Consider the following 20,201-nt stretch of genomic DNA (forward strand, 5'->3'; position numbering starts at 1 on the left):
AACATATTTGTTAATTTTCGCGCTTGTTACTAACATTTATGCATGTTCCTAATATTAATCGAACAATATGTATCTTATTTATGCATTATAAATGATTATACTTATAGAAATTGATTTTGATCGAGATTCAAAGTAAAATCTTGTTTCGTAAAGTTTTAAAGCATGGAAAGTAATAATTGTCTATTTAGTGCAATAATTTAACATTTATTTAATTCTCATAATTTACACAATACGCGTGGAAGTTGTATTTTTTACTCAAAAGTGCTGAAATTCGATTAATCACTTTTCTATATAGAAAAATCCTTGTGATAAACACTTGTGAGTCGATAATCGATATGTGTAGCCTTGATTTCAAGGTATTAAAGATTTTTTTAAACGTTTAAACGAAGGCTAGAATGCAGAGAAATTACATTATGCTGATTTCGTTTAATTTTACATTTATTCAAAAGATGTTACATACAAAAGTTTGTACAGAAATATTTATTTATTCTATCGCACGGTAGGGAATATCATACAAATGGAATTATTTATCTGTAATGTCGATAAATTATGCTCCTGGCGTCATCTATTGGTAGAAATTAGAACAATTCCTCGACAAACTTGAGCGTTTCTCCGCCAGGTGTTTTCACACCTTAAGTGTAGTTTAACACATTCTTCGATAGATGGCAACCCATGTAATTACTACGTCACAAATGATTGAGATTGCGCGTTCAGAATATATTTGCATACATACAAACTATAATTTCGATATGTAGAGAAGTATTTATTTATTTTATGGCACGGTAGGAAATATCATTCGAAAGGAGATACTTATCTGTAATGTCGATAGATAATGCTTGTGTAGATAGTGTTGGTCCCTCCACACGATTGTTATTAATATTTACGCATGTGCCGAATATTAATGTTTCAATATACTACTTATTTATACATTATAAATGATTAATTAGCATACAGAAATTAATTTTGGTCGAAAATTGAGGAACATATGAACACCATCTCTTTGTATCTAATAAACAATTATTACTTTCTATGGTTTAAAACTTTAAGAAGCATTTCGAACATTATCTTTTCCTTCCGAATTTGGACTAAAATTTATTTCCTCGAAATAATAAAAAAATTCTAAATTTGAAAGACGAGTTAACGTAGATTCATAATCTGTTGTAAAATGACCGATCTTAAAAATGAGAAAATTTCGTAATATTTTGAAATCATTTTAATTGATATCAGTTTTAACGCATTCGAAACAGTAGTGTTTTTAGTAGGTAGATATCTCTATAATAGAGAGCGCACGTGTTCTCGAGCAACGTTAAAGTTATTCTTTATACCGAATTTCACGAAAAATACCGGAAGAAAGCAACTGTGTCGATTGTAAAAATAAATGAGTCGTAACAAGGGATATACCTAATGATTGGAAGGTAGAATTTCTTCCAAAGAATTGCATAGAAAAGGTCGCTGAACTGTAATGTGCATCGATTTTACGTAATCACTTTGCGTAACGGGGGAACTACATGTGTGCGTTCAGTGAAAGGAGTAAATGTAACATTGTTTTTCAACGGAAACGTTTACGAAAATGTCAAAATGTTACAACGATAATCGCATTAGTTCTATTATTAATTCTTCGCGAAATTGTTTCTGTTCGAGAAAATGTGCAAACTCCTAGAAATGTCGCGTGTCGATCGATATTGCGTTAGCGACCAAAATTTCTTTTTATATTTCGATCGTTGTCCTTCCTCTCGCAATGGTACAACAATAAGGAATATTGGTAAAAAATTTGCACAATTTACGATTACAAAGTCGAATCGAAAATCTAAATACATCTTTACCTGTGGTCAGTTTCCAATCAAATTTCATTTTGCAACGATCGAGTTTTCGCTATCGACGATTAATTAAGCACTGTTTCTTCGAACATGTTTCTCTGAAGTAATAGCAAAGCAGTAGCGATGAAAAAAGAGAAATTAGAACACAGAGAAGTTTAGGTGAACGGACACTTGCATTCTCAGAGAAGTGATTTACGGTTTCAAAATCAGGAAATGTTTACCTTTGCTCGTTTATTTCCATCTATGAATGCATAGGGATATCGTTTGATTTTTTTACGTCTACGTAGTAATCGAATGTATATACGGAGATAAGATTATACGTTGTCACGGTGAGTGTCCTTTAAGTTTACGGCGCGGTAACCATTATCATACACTTACGTACTAATAACGATTCATGGGATCGTCGTAAAAAGTGTTAATTTAATCTTGACTTCAGATTAGTCAACTATGTAGCCTACACGGTTATACGCGAAGATTAATGTTTATACGCAAAAATATCGGTTTTCTGAGAATTTCACAACGGAAATTGAATGGATTGCATATTCACCGTTAACGAGAGTTTACGAATAGTTACATTAACAGTGATACGTAATGACATTTCTAAACTCAATGATTTGCATACGAATTTAAACGTGTGCGACACAGCCTCGAATTTCAAACATTTTATACAATTTTCGGTCGTAATTCTTATTTCTTAACATTTTTCGTACATTCTATATCGTGTCATTATCTTCTTTTTAACCTATGTTAATTTTATAAATGTATGGCAATAAATTGTCAAAAAGTAAGTTAACCGACCTAAATTACTGGATGTCCTTTATAAAATATTTGCATTATTGCGGGATACTTTCCAGGGATAACTTTCCACAAATCGATCGTGACACTTTTTCGCGAAAGGGGAACCAGAACAGGTTTTTCGATAACAATTTTATTTTCCTCGATACGCTGTTGGGCGACACTGGACTCTTGTTTTAATTTCGTATCACGATCAATTTCACTGCAGAATATGCAGGGTAACGAAAAAAGATCCACTCCTGGTGAACATATTTAGTCAATAGACACAGCTCGCGACTGCCGGGAATCCTCTTTTTTCGGACGTTCGACAAATAAACGCGCAAACATTCTTGCGATACTCGAAGAAAAACATTTTTCCCTCAAAGACCGGCAAGAGACTTTACAATTGGCTTCTTTCGAAATCTCTCGTTTTTTAATTTTAATTGCGACTCGAAGTTCAAAAAGTATTGTACAAAGTATCGTTATGAAGGGAAAATAGAATAAAATGTTAAGGCGAGCGTATCATTGATCGCGAGTGAAAGCGACGTACAGGAGAATTATACTAACTAGGGCGCCTTTCGCTCGTTTCACTATTTCGTAGATTGTCGAATATATAATGTGTGCGGATAGTACGATGCGATGTAACAAAAATTGTTAAGAAACGTTAAGGGTTGTTTGTCGGGTTTGGAAATTTTTACTTGGCTCTGTCTGGAATGGAGAACAAAACTCTGCGCGCATTTTCTCTTCTTCGTTTAAAAAGAAACGTACGCGAACGATTGAACTCGATCAGCGTAGCTCATTGACAATCTGCTCCGTTCTCCCAATTAAACGCCGAGACCAACAAAAATGGAGACCAGGCGATCGGTTCTTTTCAAATTTTAAATCGATTCTTAATCAATTGCCAAGAGAAGAGGATAGTGTCGTGTTCGGTACCTACTTATACGAAAACAAACGAAAAAGGCAAAAGTAGGAATTGGTGGAAACATTTTTTTGATTAAAAACAACAAATACAAAACAGTGCAATAGGCTGTTGAAAAAAATTATCGACTGCTTTGAAATTGTTAATGCTTACAGATAGAACTTATATAATTTAAAACGCAAAATTCACCGACGGGTTTATTATTGAACTAACGAAACCACGGAAGCTGCCTCTCCAAGTAATTGGCTTTGGATCTCGATAAGTCCAGATTCGCAACTGGTAGAACTGTCTCACAAAAATTTAAAGTATCTATTAAAAATTAGTCGCAACATCTTGCGTACTTGACATTTTCTCAAAGACATATGGAAATATATAATATGTGTTTATTTAACGCGTTGTTTTACCTCGTGAAAGTTCATCAAGATTATAGAATAAAGCAATTACGGTCATTTTCTTGTAAGCGATTTGCAGTTTATATTTTTCTCCGCCTATTATTAATAATGTTTGCGCGTCCTTCTTTTCTCTTCGATCAGTATCGCTTTTGTAATTATCATCGTCATTCAATTTACATTTCACACGATCTGGTGAATCGTATTAAACTTATACAATTTATAAAATACGAGCAAACGAACCTGATCTTATTTTCGTTCGTTTTTTTCGTTCTTCGCACGTGGCTGAACCTTGGTTCGAGGTACGAGATACTGTTATTGCTCTTTAAAACGTTTCGACCTTTTTTACTTTAACTAGTTTACTTAGGTAGTACAGTAGATCCTTTTGAATTAACTCGATTACTCGTCCCAAGGAAGTTTCGATCCAAGAACATTTTATTATTAGTCACAGTTGTCAAAGTCAGAGAAGGCGGTAAAACGCAAGAGTGATTGTACCTTTTGAAACAAGTTTTCGGGAATTCGTTCGTGCAACGATACAATGATCGAGCTTCACCGTCCGTCGGCCTATTAAGAGAAAGTGGTAGTGTTTAGCCCGTAGCTGCTGTTAAGCGGGTCTGGGTCAATATTTTTCTTGGCTGTCTTCGCGCGAAATTTTACGACACTTTGATACAAAGGTAGCGAATATTTCTGTTTTAACAAATAAAATGTCAGATTTCGAAAGTTGCATTTATATTCGAAGAAGCGTGCTTTGATCGCGTATGATATCGGTTTGACGTAAACGAAGCGGCGCTCTAAGCAACAAGCGGTTCTGTCCAAAGATGTGAATATTTTATCATCAAGTGGCTGTACTCTATAACTATATCGTTTATAGGTTAATTTATTCTGTGACATACAAACTCAGTGATATTTTATGTCGACGCGTGACATTTGTCTCGTGTATATTGTTAACGCATCGATGGGCACTTGCAGTTTACATAAGTCACGAAGTGACGATAGATTTCAGGTTAAAGAAGTAGCCAATGATCGTACACTTTAACTTTAACGCGTGTTTTCTGGTAGAATTTTTTATATTTTTGTTCGTATTACCCTGGTCAGCAGTTAAAACATGGCATATAAATTGTCGTTTTCTACTTAAAATTTTGAGTTAGATAGCACGCGTATGCTGTTTCGTTTCTTACGTAATCTGCGCACTTTTTGTCGAAAGACAAAATTAAATATAGCATCCTCATTTTCACGGAAAATTTTATTTCTTCTTGGTTCATCTGTACGCGTAAGCGGATTAAAAATTATATAACCGTTGAGTCGTAATTAGAAAGATGATTAAGCGAAACATCTACCGGTGTTACTTCCCGTTAAATATTTTTCGCTACTTCGAAGCTTTTGCAAATTGATCCGTGGAGCAAGATGCGCGAGTAATTCGCGTAAAAGTCTCTATTTACCCTTTCCGAAAATTCAATCGAACGTCTCGAGTACTTTTAAACCGAAGCCTTAAACGGCACTATTGACCTCGTCTCGACACGGTCTATTCATCCGCGGACAAAAGTATATCGTCTGCGTTAGAAAAAAAAGTGTAAGTGATATTGAAACAACCTTGACTTCGCCACCCACTCAGTTTCCTCCGTAAACGTTCAAGTGTCATCCTCGAGGCTTTTACCAATATAGCGTACGGATTAAAATAAATCACCTTGTAGATACACTTTTAGATCGCCGAATAAAAAAATATCCAACATGCCGTGGAAAATCAATATGAATCGGTTTTGGCATTTCAGCGCTACCATATTACGAAACGACAAAGAAATGTTCGAGGTGTGGAAGAGTATCTCGCGTTAACTACGTTTCAACCTACAAATTAAATTCCTTTAAGGGTTTAAAGGTAACTTCTCTTTGAATTTCTCACGGATCTCGATATATTGGAGTACTTTCTCGATCGGAAATGGATCTTCTAATAAGAAATCCGTTAATACCCCTTTGGCGCGAGGTTCGAGAAGCGAAGTAGGACGAAATTGTACCATTGGTTGTCCCTCGTTCGTGGGGCATTTGTGTGTTTGAATATTCGACATTTTGATACCCGAACAAATGCGCAAATTTGTCCGATTTCGGATCGAAATTAGCGAATAATAAATTTCGAAGATGGAAGTATCCGAGGTGGACCGAGGAGTTGGATCGAATCGATCGATCGCGAAAAATTTGCAAAGAAGGAACAACACCTTGGCGGCGGTTCGATGCGTAGTAGGACGAAGGTGTTGGGAGGAAAATGGCGTGAAAAAGAATAAAAACGAGTATGTAAGTCGTTCAATTCGACGCAGGTGGGGAGACAGCGTTACATCGGCGGCCTACAACTCTGCACGAACTACGTCGGAGCTCAGTGAGTTCGAGCGCGTGGTTCAAGACTCTTTCTCCTATTCAGCTAGTCCGAGCGGATTCGCGCTGCGGTTGCATCTACTTCACCGGCTCCTATCGCGCCGACGGCTCACAGGATTTTATTTCACTTCACCGGACCGATCGCGAAAGGTAAGCACATTTTTCCGCCGTAACTATAATACTTTGGAATCTCTCTTCTGTTTTCGCGATCTTTCGTAATTCTGTCCCATTTTATTTAAATACCGTGTAAAATTACATCTTCGAGCGATTGATTTATCATAATAACGCTTCATTTAATCGTAACGTAAAGTCGATTGTCAGGTATATTATAAATATCGGTAATATTGTATTGTCAGGTAACGTTAAATAAATTCCTACGATTGTTTCCTTTTTAAAAGGACAAGGATCGACGCGTAATTAAATATATACGTTTAGGCTGATTCTTTTCATGAAATTGTTAACGATTCTACTTTTTCTTAAAGTCAGTGTTTGTTGTGCCGGGGACGATGAAAGTGATCAAAGACCATATTTTTTAAGAGAGTAAAGCTTGTTGCTTGCAGCGTTAAAAACAATATTCGGATTGTCAGTTGTGCGTTTCAGCAATTACTTTTCTAAAACCGTTTTATGAATTTTCTAATAAGAAGCAGAAGTAATTTCTCATATTTTATTTACGCGCGGGTTGAAAATTATCGTTACAGATATATAAAAAACAAATCAATAATAGCGATGTAGCAAAACTACGTACAAAACCTTCAGTATCCCGGTTTTGTCGTGGAAAAATGGAACGACTTCTATCGATCCGTTCGATCAACAATTTTCCGTTGATGCGATCACGTTTCCTCGCGGAAACGTTGTTCATGGTCTTTGTTCAAGAATTTGAACACTCCTTGCAAATTCCAGCGATGCACGTTGAATTTAACATGCAACGATACTGAAAACCGATATTAAAGATTTCCGATACAATATATTACGACTGTTTTGCATAAAAGTACTTATTCGATTAGTTCCATGATCACGATCGATAGGTACATATATTTTCCATACCGGCTGAAATCGTTTATTCGAGAAAACGGTTCGTTTACATTTAAGCATTACATTATACATTCACTACGGAAGGATTCAAAATGTCGTGGAGATTTTTTATTCGCGTGAAAATATCACTTGTCGCTTTCTTCGACACTTCTAATCTAATTTGACATCTACTTTTTTCCACGGAGTGTAATAACAACCTAATTAACGTTTCACGTAATCGTAAATTGTTTAATGTTTCGTTCTCAATTATATGCAAGACCTTATTGCAATGTGTTTCTTTGATAAAATGATAATTGTTCCTTGACGACACTCAAGATGCACGCAATAGCGCAAGAAAGATGACTTTGGATCTATATATATCGAAGAAAAGCATAATGTTTCCAACGCGGGATGTACTTGAAGTGAATAATTGCATTAAGGGGGCTTCGATTGGGGTAAAATGCAAAAAAAGTTGTGTAAACATAACGTCAAAGGCGCATGTACAATGATACGAATGCAATTAAAGAAATTGCCAAGGGTATCAGCGCGCAGTATTATTAATGTTACCTAAGATAGTATTTCGTAAACATTTCCGACCGCAGCTCACTCGAACAACGTACGTAATTCAGTGGGCTCCCTAGTTTCTCTCATAACCTCACCTCGCCGATGAAACATATTTTACTGTCAAACTCACGAATATTGTTTTTCGATCACCATCGGTGATAGAAAAAGAAAGGCCGGTCCAATGTAAATACAAAAATTTCCCTGTCGATCGATCGAAATTTCGTTGTTTCAAAATCATAGGACAATACACAATGCAGCAATAGAGAAGTCAAATTATTTTTAAACCGAATTGTAGTCGTTTGAATGAAAATAATACAAAGGTATTTGCGCAAAGAAATGAAAAATGACAATGCAGAATTATAAAATTTTTGTGAAATCGTGATAAATCAGCGTAACGCGCGTTATTACTTTCGTTTCGTTACGGTCGAAGCACACTTTGTACCTGCACGGAGAACCGAATTTTTATCGATCTATTGTCTATTAATCTTAATGGATAGAAAATTTTAACGAAAAGTTATACCGTCGAAACGCGATCACGAGCAGTTTTGCAATTGGAGCGTAGAAAAAAATTTGACGACTATCGTCATTTAATCGCCAAAGGCGTGCGAAACTCGTTCGATAGGTATTCCAACACGTGTTTTTTGCAAAGCACCAAGAGACCATTCGTCCCACGAGGAATGCAATTACCTTTGAACTTCAATATTCTTCCTACTGACTTTTCCACTCGAGCGTTTTCGTCTTTCGCCTCTTTTATATTATCGAGGCAAACAAAAACGCGAAGATAAACACGTTCTACTTTTCGTAGAAAGAAGGAATCGAAGATCGACGATATCGAAAGGAACCAATTGAGAGCAAGACTAAATTTTTCATCGAAAAGACTTTCTTTTTGTTAAAAACCTGACCATTGTATTCCAAATCTCTCGAGAATTTATAATTTTTCGTTCACACGTGGTATAATTTTTCTCCCAAGTGGGAGAAATTATCCTGTGATCGATCATCCGTGCATACAACGAAGAAAATGCATATTTTTTAAATTCCATAATAATTTTACGAGTAATTTTTTAGCTCAAATTGACACTCCAATGACATGTATTAATAGTTGCGAAAACAGTTGTGGCACGCGTCTATTCGTACCTTTTACTTGACTCGTTGAATATGGATTTTATGTTTACAATTTCCCTCGTCGTTTTGTCGATTCGACTTCCAATGCCGTATTACCAGTTTCAAACTGTGAAGATCAACGTCGAACATTCCTCTAACCTTTGTCAAATGTTAAATCTGTTTCCTTTTTATCATTTTTGTAGCAACGAAGAGTCACTCCGAAATGAAAACGAGTAAAATTTGTCAACAGGTACAACGCAAACGTCGTAGGAAACTTCGTTCTCTTTAACGAAATGTTATAACGTGTAACAAGTGATACTCGAATATTGTTTCTCTCGTGTTATCGTGCCGCAAACCGTAAACTTCGGTGAAACGACGTTTCGTGTATGCCAATCCGGTACGTGACCGAATAAATCGCTGAATTGTGCGAAACGCGTTCAACCGACGTGTTTGGTTACCCGTTACTCATTCACGAAGACTTCGTTAACACGAAACTATCGAGCGTCATCGATATATATTATTGCTTCGCGAGAGGCTAATTACTTTTAGAGATATTTAAATATTTTTCTTCGAGATCTACTGCTTTTCAAATAGTGTTTGAAACGTAAATAATGACGGTGATACTATTTTGCACGTCCATTTTAACGTTTCGACCGTTTCTCGACGTTCTCTTCGGAAATGACAAAAGTAGTTGCGAAGAAACTCTAAATACATCTAAAAGTGTTACAGAGAAATGTATATTTGCTTACACGTGCTGGATCGTACGTTGAAAGTTGTTTTTTCTCGGTGAATTGCTTTCAATGTAATTTTCTTTTTTATAATTTCGGTGAACCGTAATTGAACAAAATTCGTCTTTCTGTGCGGATCATTTTACACATTACAAATGTTCGTATTCGCACGAAACAGTAGCCGGCTCCCGACGGTGTGTATTACCCATTGGAACAGTAACGAGCATTGGTCGATTCGTTGCGCAATACTGGGAAACTTCGGTACACCTCGCTCTTACATTTTAATATTTCACACATTTATTTATTTTGAACGTGTTTATCTTGGCGTAAAATATTCGAAACAACGGTTATGCCACGGGGAATGGGCAAAGTTTCGCAACGGCTGTTTCATAAACTAATCCAAACTCCGAGCGTGTAAGCATTATAAACCTAACTGAACTGAACTTAGTTTAAATTAAAATAAGATTGCGAAGTAACGCTGTCAAGGGGGGACGGATATCGTTCGGGAAAGAAACTAGAATGTTTATTGCTGCGAAAATCGATAAAAGAGAACTTTGGCGCGGTTTCCACCCTCGTAAGCTGCCGCTACCGTAATTGCGAGACAAGTTGACCGACTATTAACTTCTTATCGCCACCTGCGTCGAAGCAGAAGGAAACAATTCGATCGATGACCAACGGTGATTCCAATATCCGTCGCGAGATACGTTCTCCAACAGCTTTCGTTCGATCCAACTTAATGGAACTTTGCGACGGGATAATTAATCGAATGGCTGTTCGTTGAATCGAGAAACGTTTCATTGGTCGTTAATCGACCGCGTAACTTACCGCAACAATGTTCCATCGAAATAAGAAAAGCGACATTGTCGGCTGTAGCGAATGCAAGACGGTCGAGAGAATCCAAGATGTCGCGAAACACTGTTAACTTTTCAAGCGCGTTGAACTTTGTAAGTGAGATTCCGCGACGTTCTCTGCATGAATAGTTAATTAGGAGTACGAGAACAAGTTTCCAGCTTTTTAAAGTTGAAAAACACGGTTAAATGAATTTTCTTGCTTGGAACGAACCTACCTGTACGATTAGCTTGCAACAGAGAGTCTACTTTTCGGCCGTTAACAGTGCATCGAGGGCTCTCGACCGAAATAACGTTTATTTATTAACGAATCTGTAATTGAATTTTCTATCCTCCTTGGACTTTGTTCGGACCATCAACGGTAAATGAGTTTGCCGAAATGTGAAACAGGTCGGTGAACATGCGATTGCGAAACGTTTATACTAGAAAGGAGCCGAGAATCCTTCGAAAGGACGCACGCCGGACTCGGAAGCTGACAAATAAACGAGAAGCACGCTCGTCGAGACGGTATTTTCTCGGGAGAATATTTTCCTTTAATAAGGCGTATCCAAAGATGTGAGTTTGAAAATTGACGCGTTAAAGTCAGAGAAGTTTTATAGAAAATGTTGAAACTATGGACGCTGCGCGTATATTTTAGGAACGTATTATCTCTTGGAACACAGGTCAAAGAAGCTCTTACGGATATATGTACTTCTCGGCGTCTAGAAAAAGAAATTTTTACCAGTCTGGTCTTCTACGCGCAAGATGTGTACAGTAAACCGTAAAAGTACGCGACCAAGAGGGTGAATAAAATTCGTCGTGGAAAGAAAAGTGGAGAATACGGAATAACATATTTCTAAACTGGCATTTTTTTTTCGAAAAAGAAAAACAACCTCGAGATTAATTGTAGACTATATTATGCCAGTTTGCTTTTTCAAATAGCACGAATAAGAGACTGTTACGAACCTTCGTTTAGGCTTTGTACTATACGGAACCGAGACATTTAGCTTTCGCGAAAATTTAACGATGCAGAAATGGTCGAAAATGCTGTCGTTACTGCTGCATACAAAACTGTGTTCCAGAAATTAAATTAACGCGCATTCTGTAGGGCACAACTTGCGTTCCCAAATTTTGAACGGATAGTTCACCGGGTAAAAAGTTTAGATACAACTTTCCATTTAAATTATATCGAGGAAAATGAACTTTTATTACTTCGTTTTCAATTATCTCAGCCCAATAGTTTACATTCCACGCGCGTTGAAGCCGAGGTTCTACATCAACGCAACATGAAGATTTCTGGAATCTCATCAATGCGGTTTATGCACATACAAAATACCATTCCGTGTTTCGTCGATTCAGAAAATACGTATTAAAAATCCCGGTTGTTATAATACTGTTGGTGCAAGTAAAGAAAGAAAGTAAGCGTGGAACGAAATTAGGAGAGTAGTTTTTGCACCTTCGGTGCGTAATAATGATAATGATACTGTTTCTATGTAATCTGTAAATAAATGTTGCACCGCGGATATTACACTAGAAAGAAAGATTATTTACGACACGACGATTATTAGGTATATTTTCCAGAGTATCTTCTTTTATATTTTCACAAACTCGTCGCCTACAACGTGATTATGTAGAGATTGAAAAATCACGAATTTCGCTCGAGTTCGTCCTACTTTTTGAATTAGCTGGGACGGCGGTGATCAAGGTATCGTTCTCTGTACAAATGACTCGCGGCAAATGCATTACCACTGTATGCTTCCAGTGCGAAGAACGTTCCAATGTATTCTCGATTAGTGCATCTAATGAGTCATCGTGATAGGTTATTAACCCCGACGAGTAAAGACTAACGGTTCAAACCTAAGGTAAGTAGGACGATATGAACCAAGTTTTAGTCGAATGTATCTAAATAATTTTTAAAAAACTTTCCGATTAATTTTTTTTATAAACAATTATTAGCCATAGATTTCTAGAATATATACAAACAATAGTTAAAGGGTGGGACTTTCGTTTAATTGTTCGATTAAAATTTATATTTGAATAAACATCGTTAGTCTCAATTTGAACTGCTTTGGAATCGGCCCTAATTAAAAAATAACAGGCAGTGAACGAGCTTATGCGACAACGACTCGATGTATCAATACCGACACGTGTGCGGTTGCCATTTCGAATTCTTGTTTTGCGATGATGAAATAACTTGATACAGCTACAGCTCAGAAACAACCTAATTCGCAGTTTCTTAGTTTCAATACGTGGATCACGCTTGCAAACGTTACGACACCAATTTTAAGTCAAGTTGTTTGTATTTTCAATTTTTTCGAATAACGTGTCAACCAATATCAACCAGTAATATTTTATTACATCGTGGAATTTTTATACGTTGTCCGAGTACTTTCATCGAGGCAGCGAATGCGCACTGAAGTACGAAAACGGTTTCTTTGGTATCGAGGACTCGGTGAAAAGCAGGGATTTGATTTACGATACGTCGATGTAATCGTTGTTCGGAACCTTTCAACCTTTATCGTCTATAAACGCGAAACAAACTTTGTAAAATCTAATTTTTCGAAACAAGTCGCACAACGTGTTGTATTCGTTGCAAGTGTGCCGATGTAGCGTGACTGGAAAAAATGTTATATTAAAAATTCATCATTGTATCGCTGTGTGGATTCTTCGAATCTCTCGTATTACGTGTGTATATAAACAAACGTTTTTGTTGATATCGCTTGTGAGTCACAAGTTACGAGTGTTCTGTTTGTACTGTCATAAATCAATGTTAGTTCTAATTCGTTGTCGGTGCTCGAGCCATTTTGAGTTGCATTTTCTTCTCGTAGGGTGGTTTCAAACGATCGTCGACGATACTTATTTATCGTGTGTAAACCGCCCGAATATAAAACGGAGAACATCGCTATGATTCTGGTCATGTACTTTGCAAGATATACGAAGGTGATATTTTGAACGCGAGATAATATCGACGCTAGTTTCTAAAACCTTGCAAAGGTATTTTCAACTTCTCGGGCGTGTTAAGATCAAAACGACTGGTAAAGTTTCTTGACGAATCATTTCAAATTTTCGCCGTCACGGAAGCACATAATGTATCTAATAAAGTATACAAGACGATAGCAAAAACATTAAATCCATCGGTGCAGTTTATCGACGCTTAGAAGGAGTTTAGAAAGTCATCGAACTGAGAAATAAATTCCAAGCGAATGTATTCAACAGCATTGCCATTGAAGACGAAAAGGGGAAAACGAAGATGAAATTTTTTTGCTCGTTCGAAGAGTTGCAAGAGAAATCGTAATCCGGTTTGAATATCTACAGAACAAACACGGTATACAATTTTGTACCAGGGAGGCGCGCAAGATTATGCGGTAAAAATGAAATTTATGGTGACAGTCGATGGAAAATTATTTCTTCATTGATCTTACAATTGGCTCTCAATTAAAATTATTCCATTAGTTACGATAGAATGTAGTCGCATTCTTTGAACGTTGTAAACAATAGCTATGCCTTTGGGGTACACGATTGAAAAGGTTATATACAATTATAACACAGGAACGTCTTTAACCAATCGGAAAGAGGTCTTCTTTCGTTCTGAGAATTCTCGACGTCGCACGCGAAAGCGACCTTCGTAAAAATTAATTGGTATACATAATTAGTAACCACTACGTTATTCTTTTTATATTCCAAACACACGGTAACGGAGCTTTCGTTCGTTACGGTCTCTAAGAAACTTTGTCAAGTTGTAAAATATTCAGAGCAGCGGACTACTTAAGAAAACCAGTCACACGATATGTTTAATTGAAGCTTACAAAATTTTTTATTTTTAAAAAAAGGAGTTTTGAAATTCGGAATAACTGTACGGTGGACTTGGAGACAGGACCTGGTAATTGGTGCACTTGTATCCGAAGACAAATTTGAAAGGAGTAAATTAAACGGATAAATACGAACTTTCAAAGCAAGGACTTTGTAAACGAGGCAGCAGAGATAAATTCTTCGTCTCTGTCACTGATTTACCATAAGTAAATATTTGATTACTGTTATATATCTGATAAGACTCTCCCTTAAGCAATGTTGTGTGCGTATATGTTACGTGTTATGTGTTAGGTACATGTATTTTCGAGATGTTTCGTTTAAAATGAAATACAATGAAATGATTTCGTTGTGTGAAATTTCTGTTATTTCAAGTAACTCGATATTTCGTTTATATCCGAATGTTATTACTTTCGTTTTAAATACAATTTGCCCGGTTATATTTGACGGGCAGCATCTTTATTGACTTTTTGTCATCGCATCGAAGTTTGTTACAACATCGTTGATAATCGGATATTTTTCCTTGAGCGACGAATTTCGAAAGAGCAAATGGGAAAGAGAAAGCGAAACAGTTCATAATTCAGTTTTAACAAAACGTTTAACCTTGGTATTTCTACTGGATCGAGATTACCGATTAGTTTTGAAATTGTATCGACAGAAGTGAGAATTTCGATTATTCAAAATTCACGGAACGTAAGGACAACGAACTCTTTAAGTATGTATGATATGTAAATTGTAAAGAATGAAAGTTAAATGTGACTGCTTTCGCCTTTAAACGATCACGTTTGGTGACTGTTGCGGACCTAATGGAACGGGAAAATGTAATAATTTATAGATCGCGTGTTTCACACGATGCAGCGATTATCGTAGGTATAATTAATTTTTGCGAGCTTTCGAAATACTCATTTATCGAGTGAAACAAGTTTCAACGTAAACCTCGTGTGCACTCGTCTCCTTCGATGATTCTGATTTTTCCGTTGCAAGCTTTACGCAAACTGACCAAGATACATTAGACGGAGGACGATCTTTAGAATGTCGTAAACGAGATTTTGTAATCGTTTGTTACAGGTTGTCCAGTATGAGTGAGTTAAGTGAAATACAATCCTTCTATAAGGGGAAAAATATCTTTCTAACCGGAGGAACCGGTTTCATGGGTAAAGTACTTATCGAGAAGTTACTTTACTCCTGTAGCGAATTGAACAAGATTTATATTTTAATAAGGCCGAAAAGAGGTCGAACACCCGAAGTTCGTATCGAAGAAATGTTTAAATTACCCGTAAGTATAGATCTTTCTAGCTTTTTTCGATACATTAATTTTTTGTAGATGTTTGCAAATACCGACGATTGCCTGTAACAATAGAAAGTGAAATATTTAAATGTTTTTTTGCCACGATTCGATGAAAAGTTTTTTTTGTATCCAAAACAATTCTGTTTCCAATCTGTGCAACATCGTACACGAAATGTTCTCCTTTCGTTACCAAAGTCGTGCGAATAATCGAATAGCTCTTTAAAATATTCAATGTATAATAGATGTATTTGGATCTGTTATTTTGTCACTTGCATCTAATCATCGTCGAAAAGTAATTTTACGAAAAACGACGTAACTCTCCTTGTTCGAAATAAACGATCAATTCTGATGCGATGCTTGTTGGGGCAGTTGTTCGAAAGGGTAAGGGAACAGAAACCACACACGATGAAGAAGCTGGTACCGATAAACGGAGATGTTAACGTGGATAAGTTGGGATTGACCGATGAACAGCTACAAATCTTGATAAGCGAAACCAATATAGTATTTCATTGTGCAGCGACGCTTAGATTAGAAGCCAAGTTGAAGGACGCCATCGAAATGAACACGGTAAGATATTATATTTACGTACAGTGTACGCACAAATATATTTACGTATTTAAATTTCTCTTGTGTAGAGTCATAATTAAACTATTTTCTTATCGAAAATTCTAAACGTTTGTTATAAATATTGAAAGAAATTTGAAGAGTTCCAAGGGTTTGAAATGATCGAGAACGTAAGGCAAACGAAATGGGAACCGATGTTCTAGGTCGGAACAAAAAGGATGTTGGAGCTTTGCAAGCAGATGAAGCGTCTGAAGGTGTTCGTGTATCTCAGCACGGCTTTCTGTCACCCCGATCAGCAGGAACTCGGTGAAAGAGTATACGATGCACCCGACGATCCTCAGGACGTTATGAGATTGATACAATGGTTAGATGGAAGTGCCATCGATCTCATTACACCCAAGTAATTGACATTTTCAAGTAATTAAATGCCATCCGAAGAAAGTAAGTTTGGAAATTCGCTTTCCCTTCGAAGGTTCAAACTTTTGTTAACGTCTTATCCGTGTTTTGTGGTTAATAACATCGTTTACGTTGCGACGTATAACGACGTATTTATGTAAATTGTACAAATCAATCGGACGAAGAATATGAATGTCCTTCTTTTCGAATATAGGTTGTTGGACCTTCATCCCAATACTTACACGTATTCAAAGCGATTGGCCGAGCAACTGGTAGCCGTCGAGTATCCTAAGTTACCTTGCTGTATCGTCAGGCCATCGATCGGTAGGCATATTGTAATCGAAAATCAGAATCCGGAACAGAAATTGGAAACACAGAGTACGGTTCGTCTCAAATAGGTTCACCGTATTAAATTCGTATCGTATCGCGTACCTATTCCTTGACGTATTTTTCTTTCGCTCGAAACCATTTTTGGTTGACTTCCAGAGCAAAGGAACAACGATCGTTACACCGTTAACGGATTTAGAGTGCGACGGTTGTGTTATAAAACGAGGAGCACTTGTTTGAAAACAGAATAATGGATAATGCAAATAATACAATGTCATTGTGTGTACAGTAACTGCAGCTTGGGCAGAACCGTTACCAGGATGGGTAGATAATCTGAACGGACCAGTGGGACTCATAGTGGGTGCAGGGAAAGGTGTGATAAGGTCGATGCACTGTAACGCCAACTACCACGCCGAAGTTATACCCGTTGATCTAGCTATCAACTCTTTAATCGCGATTTCCCACAAGATATCTACAACGGAAAAGTAAGCGATGCCTCCTTTGTCTTTCGAACGATGATTTTTTTACCAGTTCACAGTTGCCTAAAAAAAGAAATACACGACACTGCCACAATAGAATAAATACCAGCAGAGTAAGAATAAATCAAACACAAGTACACTTACAATAGTTTGGATCGAAACTTCGTGGTCGAAAACATTACGCATGATTAAAAACATCTCGATATAATGAATGTCCGATACAATGTTGATTGTTAGGTCGAAGAATATACCGGTATTCAACATTACTCAAAGTGGAGTGCTACCCATCACTTGGGGAGAAATATTGGAGAAGGGTAAGAAGATTGCTTACGAATATCCCTTCGAAGGTCAAGTTTGGTATCCAGACGGCGACATACGCAGCAACAAGTTTGTGCACAACCTCTTCGTATTTTTTTTCCACCTCCTTCCGGCCTACTTCATTGACTTTCTTATGCTGATATTTCGGCAAAAGAGATTGTGAGTTTTTACGCATTTCGCGCCTTCTATTTTCATAGAAATGTTCGTTCCCGCACGAGTCGTTCACTTTTCAGCATGGTGCGGATTCAGAAACGTATTTCGGACGGCCTCGAAGTGTTGCAGTACTTCACGACAAGGGAATGGATTTTCCATAACACGAATCTGCTAACAATGACAAACGAAATGACCGCTCAAGATAAAGAGCTCTTTCCGATTGACTTTTTAGTGATCGACATTATGATATACTTGAAACACTGTATGCTGGGTGCGCGGCAATACTGTATGAAAGAAGATTTATCAACTTTGCCGAAAGCTCGTAGACATCAAGCAATGTACGTATTTAACATTATCTTATGTACATGTCGTATTAGAAAGAAAATGTCGATCGTGAACACAGAAGGATTCTCAAGTTTTAAAACTGATCGATATAAAAACCTTCACGAGGATCCTCTATTACCGCGTTTATGAACAAAATATCAAATTGTCAAATTACTGTAATTAATTATTTAGTTGAACGCGTATGCGTTTCTAGTTTTCTAGTATTGTGTACGGTTTATCGAAAAGGCATTAAGTTTTAGCTGTTAGAAAATTAGCAGGTTTTAATAAGTTCGAATGTTTTTTTTCTTTTCAGAATGTACGTTATTCACGTATTCAGTGTGTATTTATTTTATTTCGGGGTGCTACTTTTAATATACAAGAACTTCGAGATAGCAAGATTCTGTATAGATTCCGTGATAGGCTACGCAAAACTTTTGGTTGGATTGAGCGAAGCCAGCTAAAAAATACATTGGCGACGATGTATACAGGTAAGTATGTTCTGATGCTAATAATTCAGTACTTCTTGCAAAAAAGGTTGTTGCTTCCGGAGACCGAGATACATACTTAAGGAGGCCGAGGAAATTGGAGCTAAGGATAAGGCTCTATAGGCTAAATCGAGAAACGTCTCATTTTACAAGGCATTCAACTTCCTTGTAATGCTGTTGTTTTATATTAAAACAAAATTTAAGTTCGTCTCTTGCAATTTAATATTGGATCTTTTCGCGTAATATTCTTATCGTTATCGTTACGAAGGATATTATTCGTCGATTCAAAAAAAATTGTACCCCATTTTTTGTTTGTCTAGACGAGAATGGAAGACGTTGTGGCGAATTTAACGCAGTGTTCATCTATTTACGAATAATATACGTACCTGTGTACCATACATGACTGATGTGTACCCGATTAAGTGTACACTTTATCGTTCGTTAACTTTCCGGTTGATGACTTCGAATTTCGTAACACCAATCATTAGAAATTCTCTGATGCGGACGTAACCCGAGAAAGTTTATGTAATTTTAATATGATTTCGACGAAAGAAAAATATCGTCCGGAACTTTTTTAATAATTAAGAAATAAGCGTAGCAGGAAGAATTTAGGTGTACACGTTTTTTACGTATTCGACGATCAAGTTTTAATTTGACGAAACTTTGCGAACACCGAATATTAAACGGCTGTTCCTAAGAATACATGACATACTTAAGCTTTAATACATTTATTTTACAGAGTTCTATTATACGAACAATATTATATTCAAACATTGTCTACCTATTGTTCGTCTTGGTATACAATTTGTACCGTAAAGTACATACGTACAAGCTTTGTACATTTGTTCGTTGTTAACCACATAATTGTGATATGTATGCGAATACATTTATGGAAATAAAAGTAAATTTTTTTTAAGTTGAAATTTCCGATCATCGTCAATCATTTTCACGTATTCTTCCTATGGGCGAACTACAATATTAACATTGTTATTAATACTGTTTGCTCGATAGAACGTACAACAAGGAATATAAAAATTACTAACGCACAAATAATTGATGTAATCGTTCGAGTTAAAAATTTTACTGTGTTCATAAAATTCATTATTCAGATTTTGTCATGGCTTGGAAAAGTAACGATAGACACAAAAAATTGTTGTTCATAATTGACACTCACAGTTGCATGGTATATAACGTTGCCGGTCTATGCATATAACGATGAAAAAATATACAACTTCTATTAACGGTGATAGTTTATTAGGGTGAAAAGTTGTATCCAATTAATTAGATTTTCTTTAGATATTCGATGTAAGTCCGTGATGCAAAGTTTGCCAAGGAGTTTTCTCGCAGCCTCGTTTCCGTGCATGGAACGTAACCATAAAACGAACGATATACCGTAGCTTTCATGGTGTGATCGATACGAGATATCGCGTGTTTTTTTCAGCGACAACTTGTACATTTCTCAGTGGATTTAAAGTGTCGTCAAGATTGAAAGTCACCGTTGACCCAACCCTCTCTGTAATCTAACGCTCGGATGTTAAAATTGTAAGAAAAAGTTTGCTCAACTTCATA

General features: G+C 36.6%; 1 protein-coding gene across 2 annotated transcripts; it reads left to right on the forward strand.

The window, feature by feature from the left end:
* Positions 1-6,205: 6,205 nt before the first annotated feature.
* LOC143152805 (putative fatty acyl-CoA reductase CG5065) lies at positions 6,206-19,555 on the forward strand. Of its 2 annotated transcripts, XM_076323329.1 has the most exons (11): positions 6,206-6,410; positions 14,322-14,507; positions 15,367-15,574; positions 15,956-16,153; positions 16,354-16,550; positions 16,761-16,870; positions 17,163-17,358; positions 17,590-17,829; positions 17,904-18,161; positions 18,461-18,635; positions 18,953-19,555. In XM_076323329.1, exons 3-10 carry the CDS (start codon positions 15,377-15,379, stop codon positions 18,606-18,608), a joined length of 1,545 nt encoding a protein of 514 aa, XP_076179444.1. In that variant the 5' UTR covers positions 6,206-6,410; positions 14,322-14,507; positions 15,367-15,376; the 3' UTR covers positions 18,609-18,635; positions 18,953-19,555. The 2 variants fall into 2 exon arrangements, with proteins under 2 accessions (XP_076179444.1, XP_076179442.1); XM_076323327.1 differs by lacking the exon at positions 14,322-14,507.
* Positions 19,556-20,201: the final 646 nt, after the last annotated feature.

The sequence above is a fragment of the Ptiloglossa arizonensis genome, chromosome 11, assembly GCF_051014685.1.
Source record: "Ptiloglossa arizonensis isolate GNS036 chromosome 11, iyPtiAriz1_principal, whole genome shotgun sequence".
Taxonomy (NCBI): domain Eukaryota; kingdom Metazoa; phylum Arthropoda; class Insecta; order Hymenoptera; family Colletidae; genus Ptiloglossa; species Ptiloglossa arizonensis.

Coding starts and splice junctions, on each gene's coding strand:
- LOC143152805 (XM_076323329.1), top strand. CDS start 15,377: ATGAGTGAGTTAAGTGAAATACAATCCTTCTATAAGGGGAAAAATATC. Junction 15,575..15,955: donor AAGAAATGTTTAAATTACCC/GTAAGTATAGAT, acceptor TTGTTGGGGCAG/TTGTTCGAAAGGGTAAGGGA. Junction 18,162..18,460: donor GCTCGTAGACATCAAGCAAT/GTACGTATTTAA, acceptor TTTTCTTTTCAG/AATGTACGTTATTCACGTAT.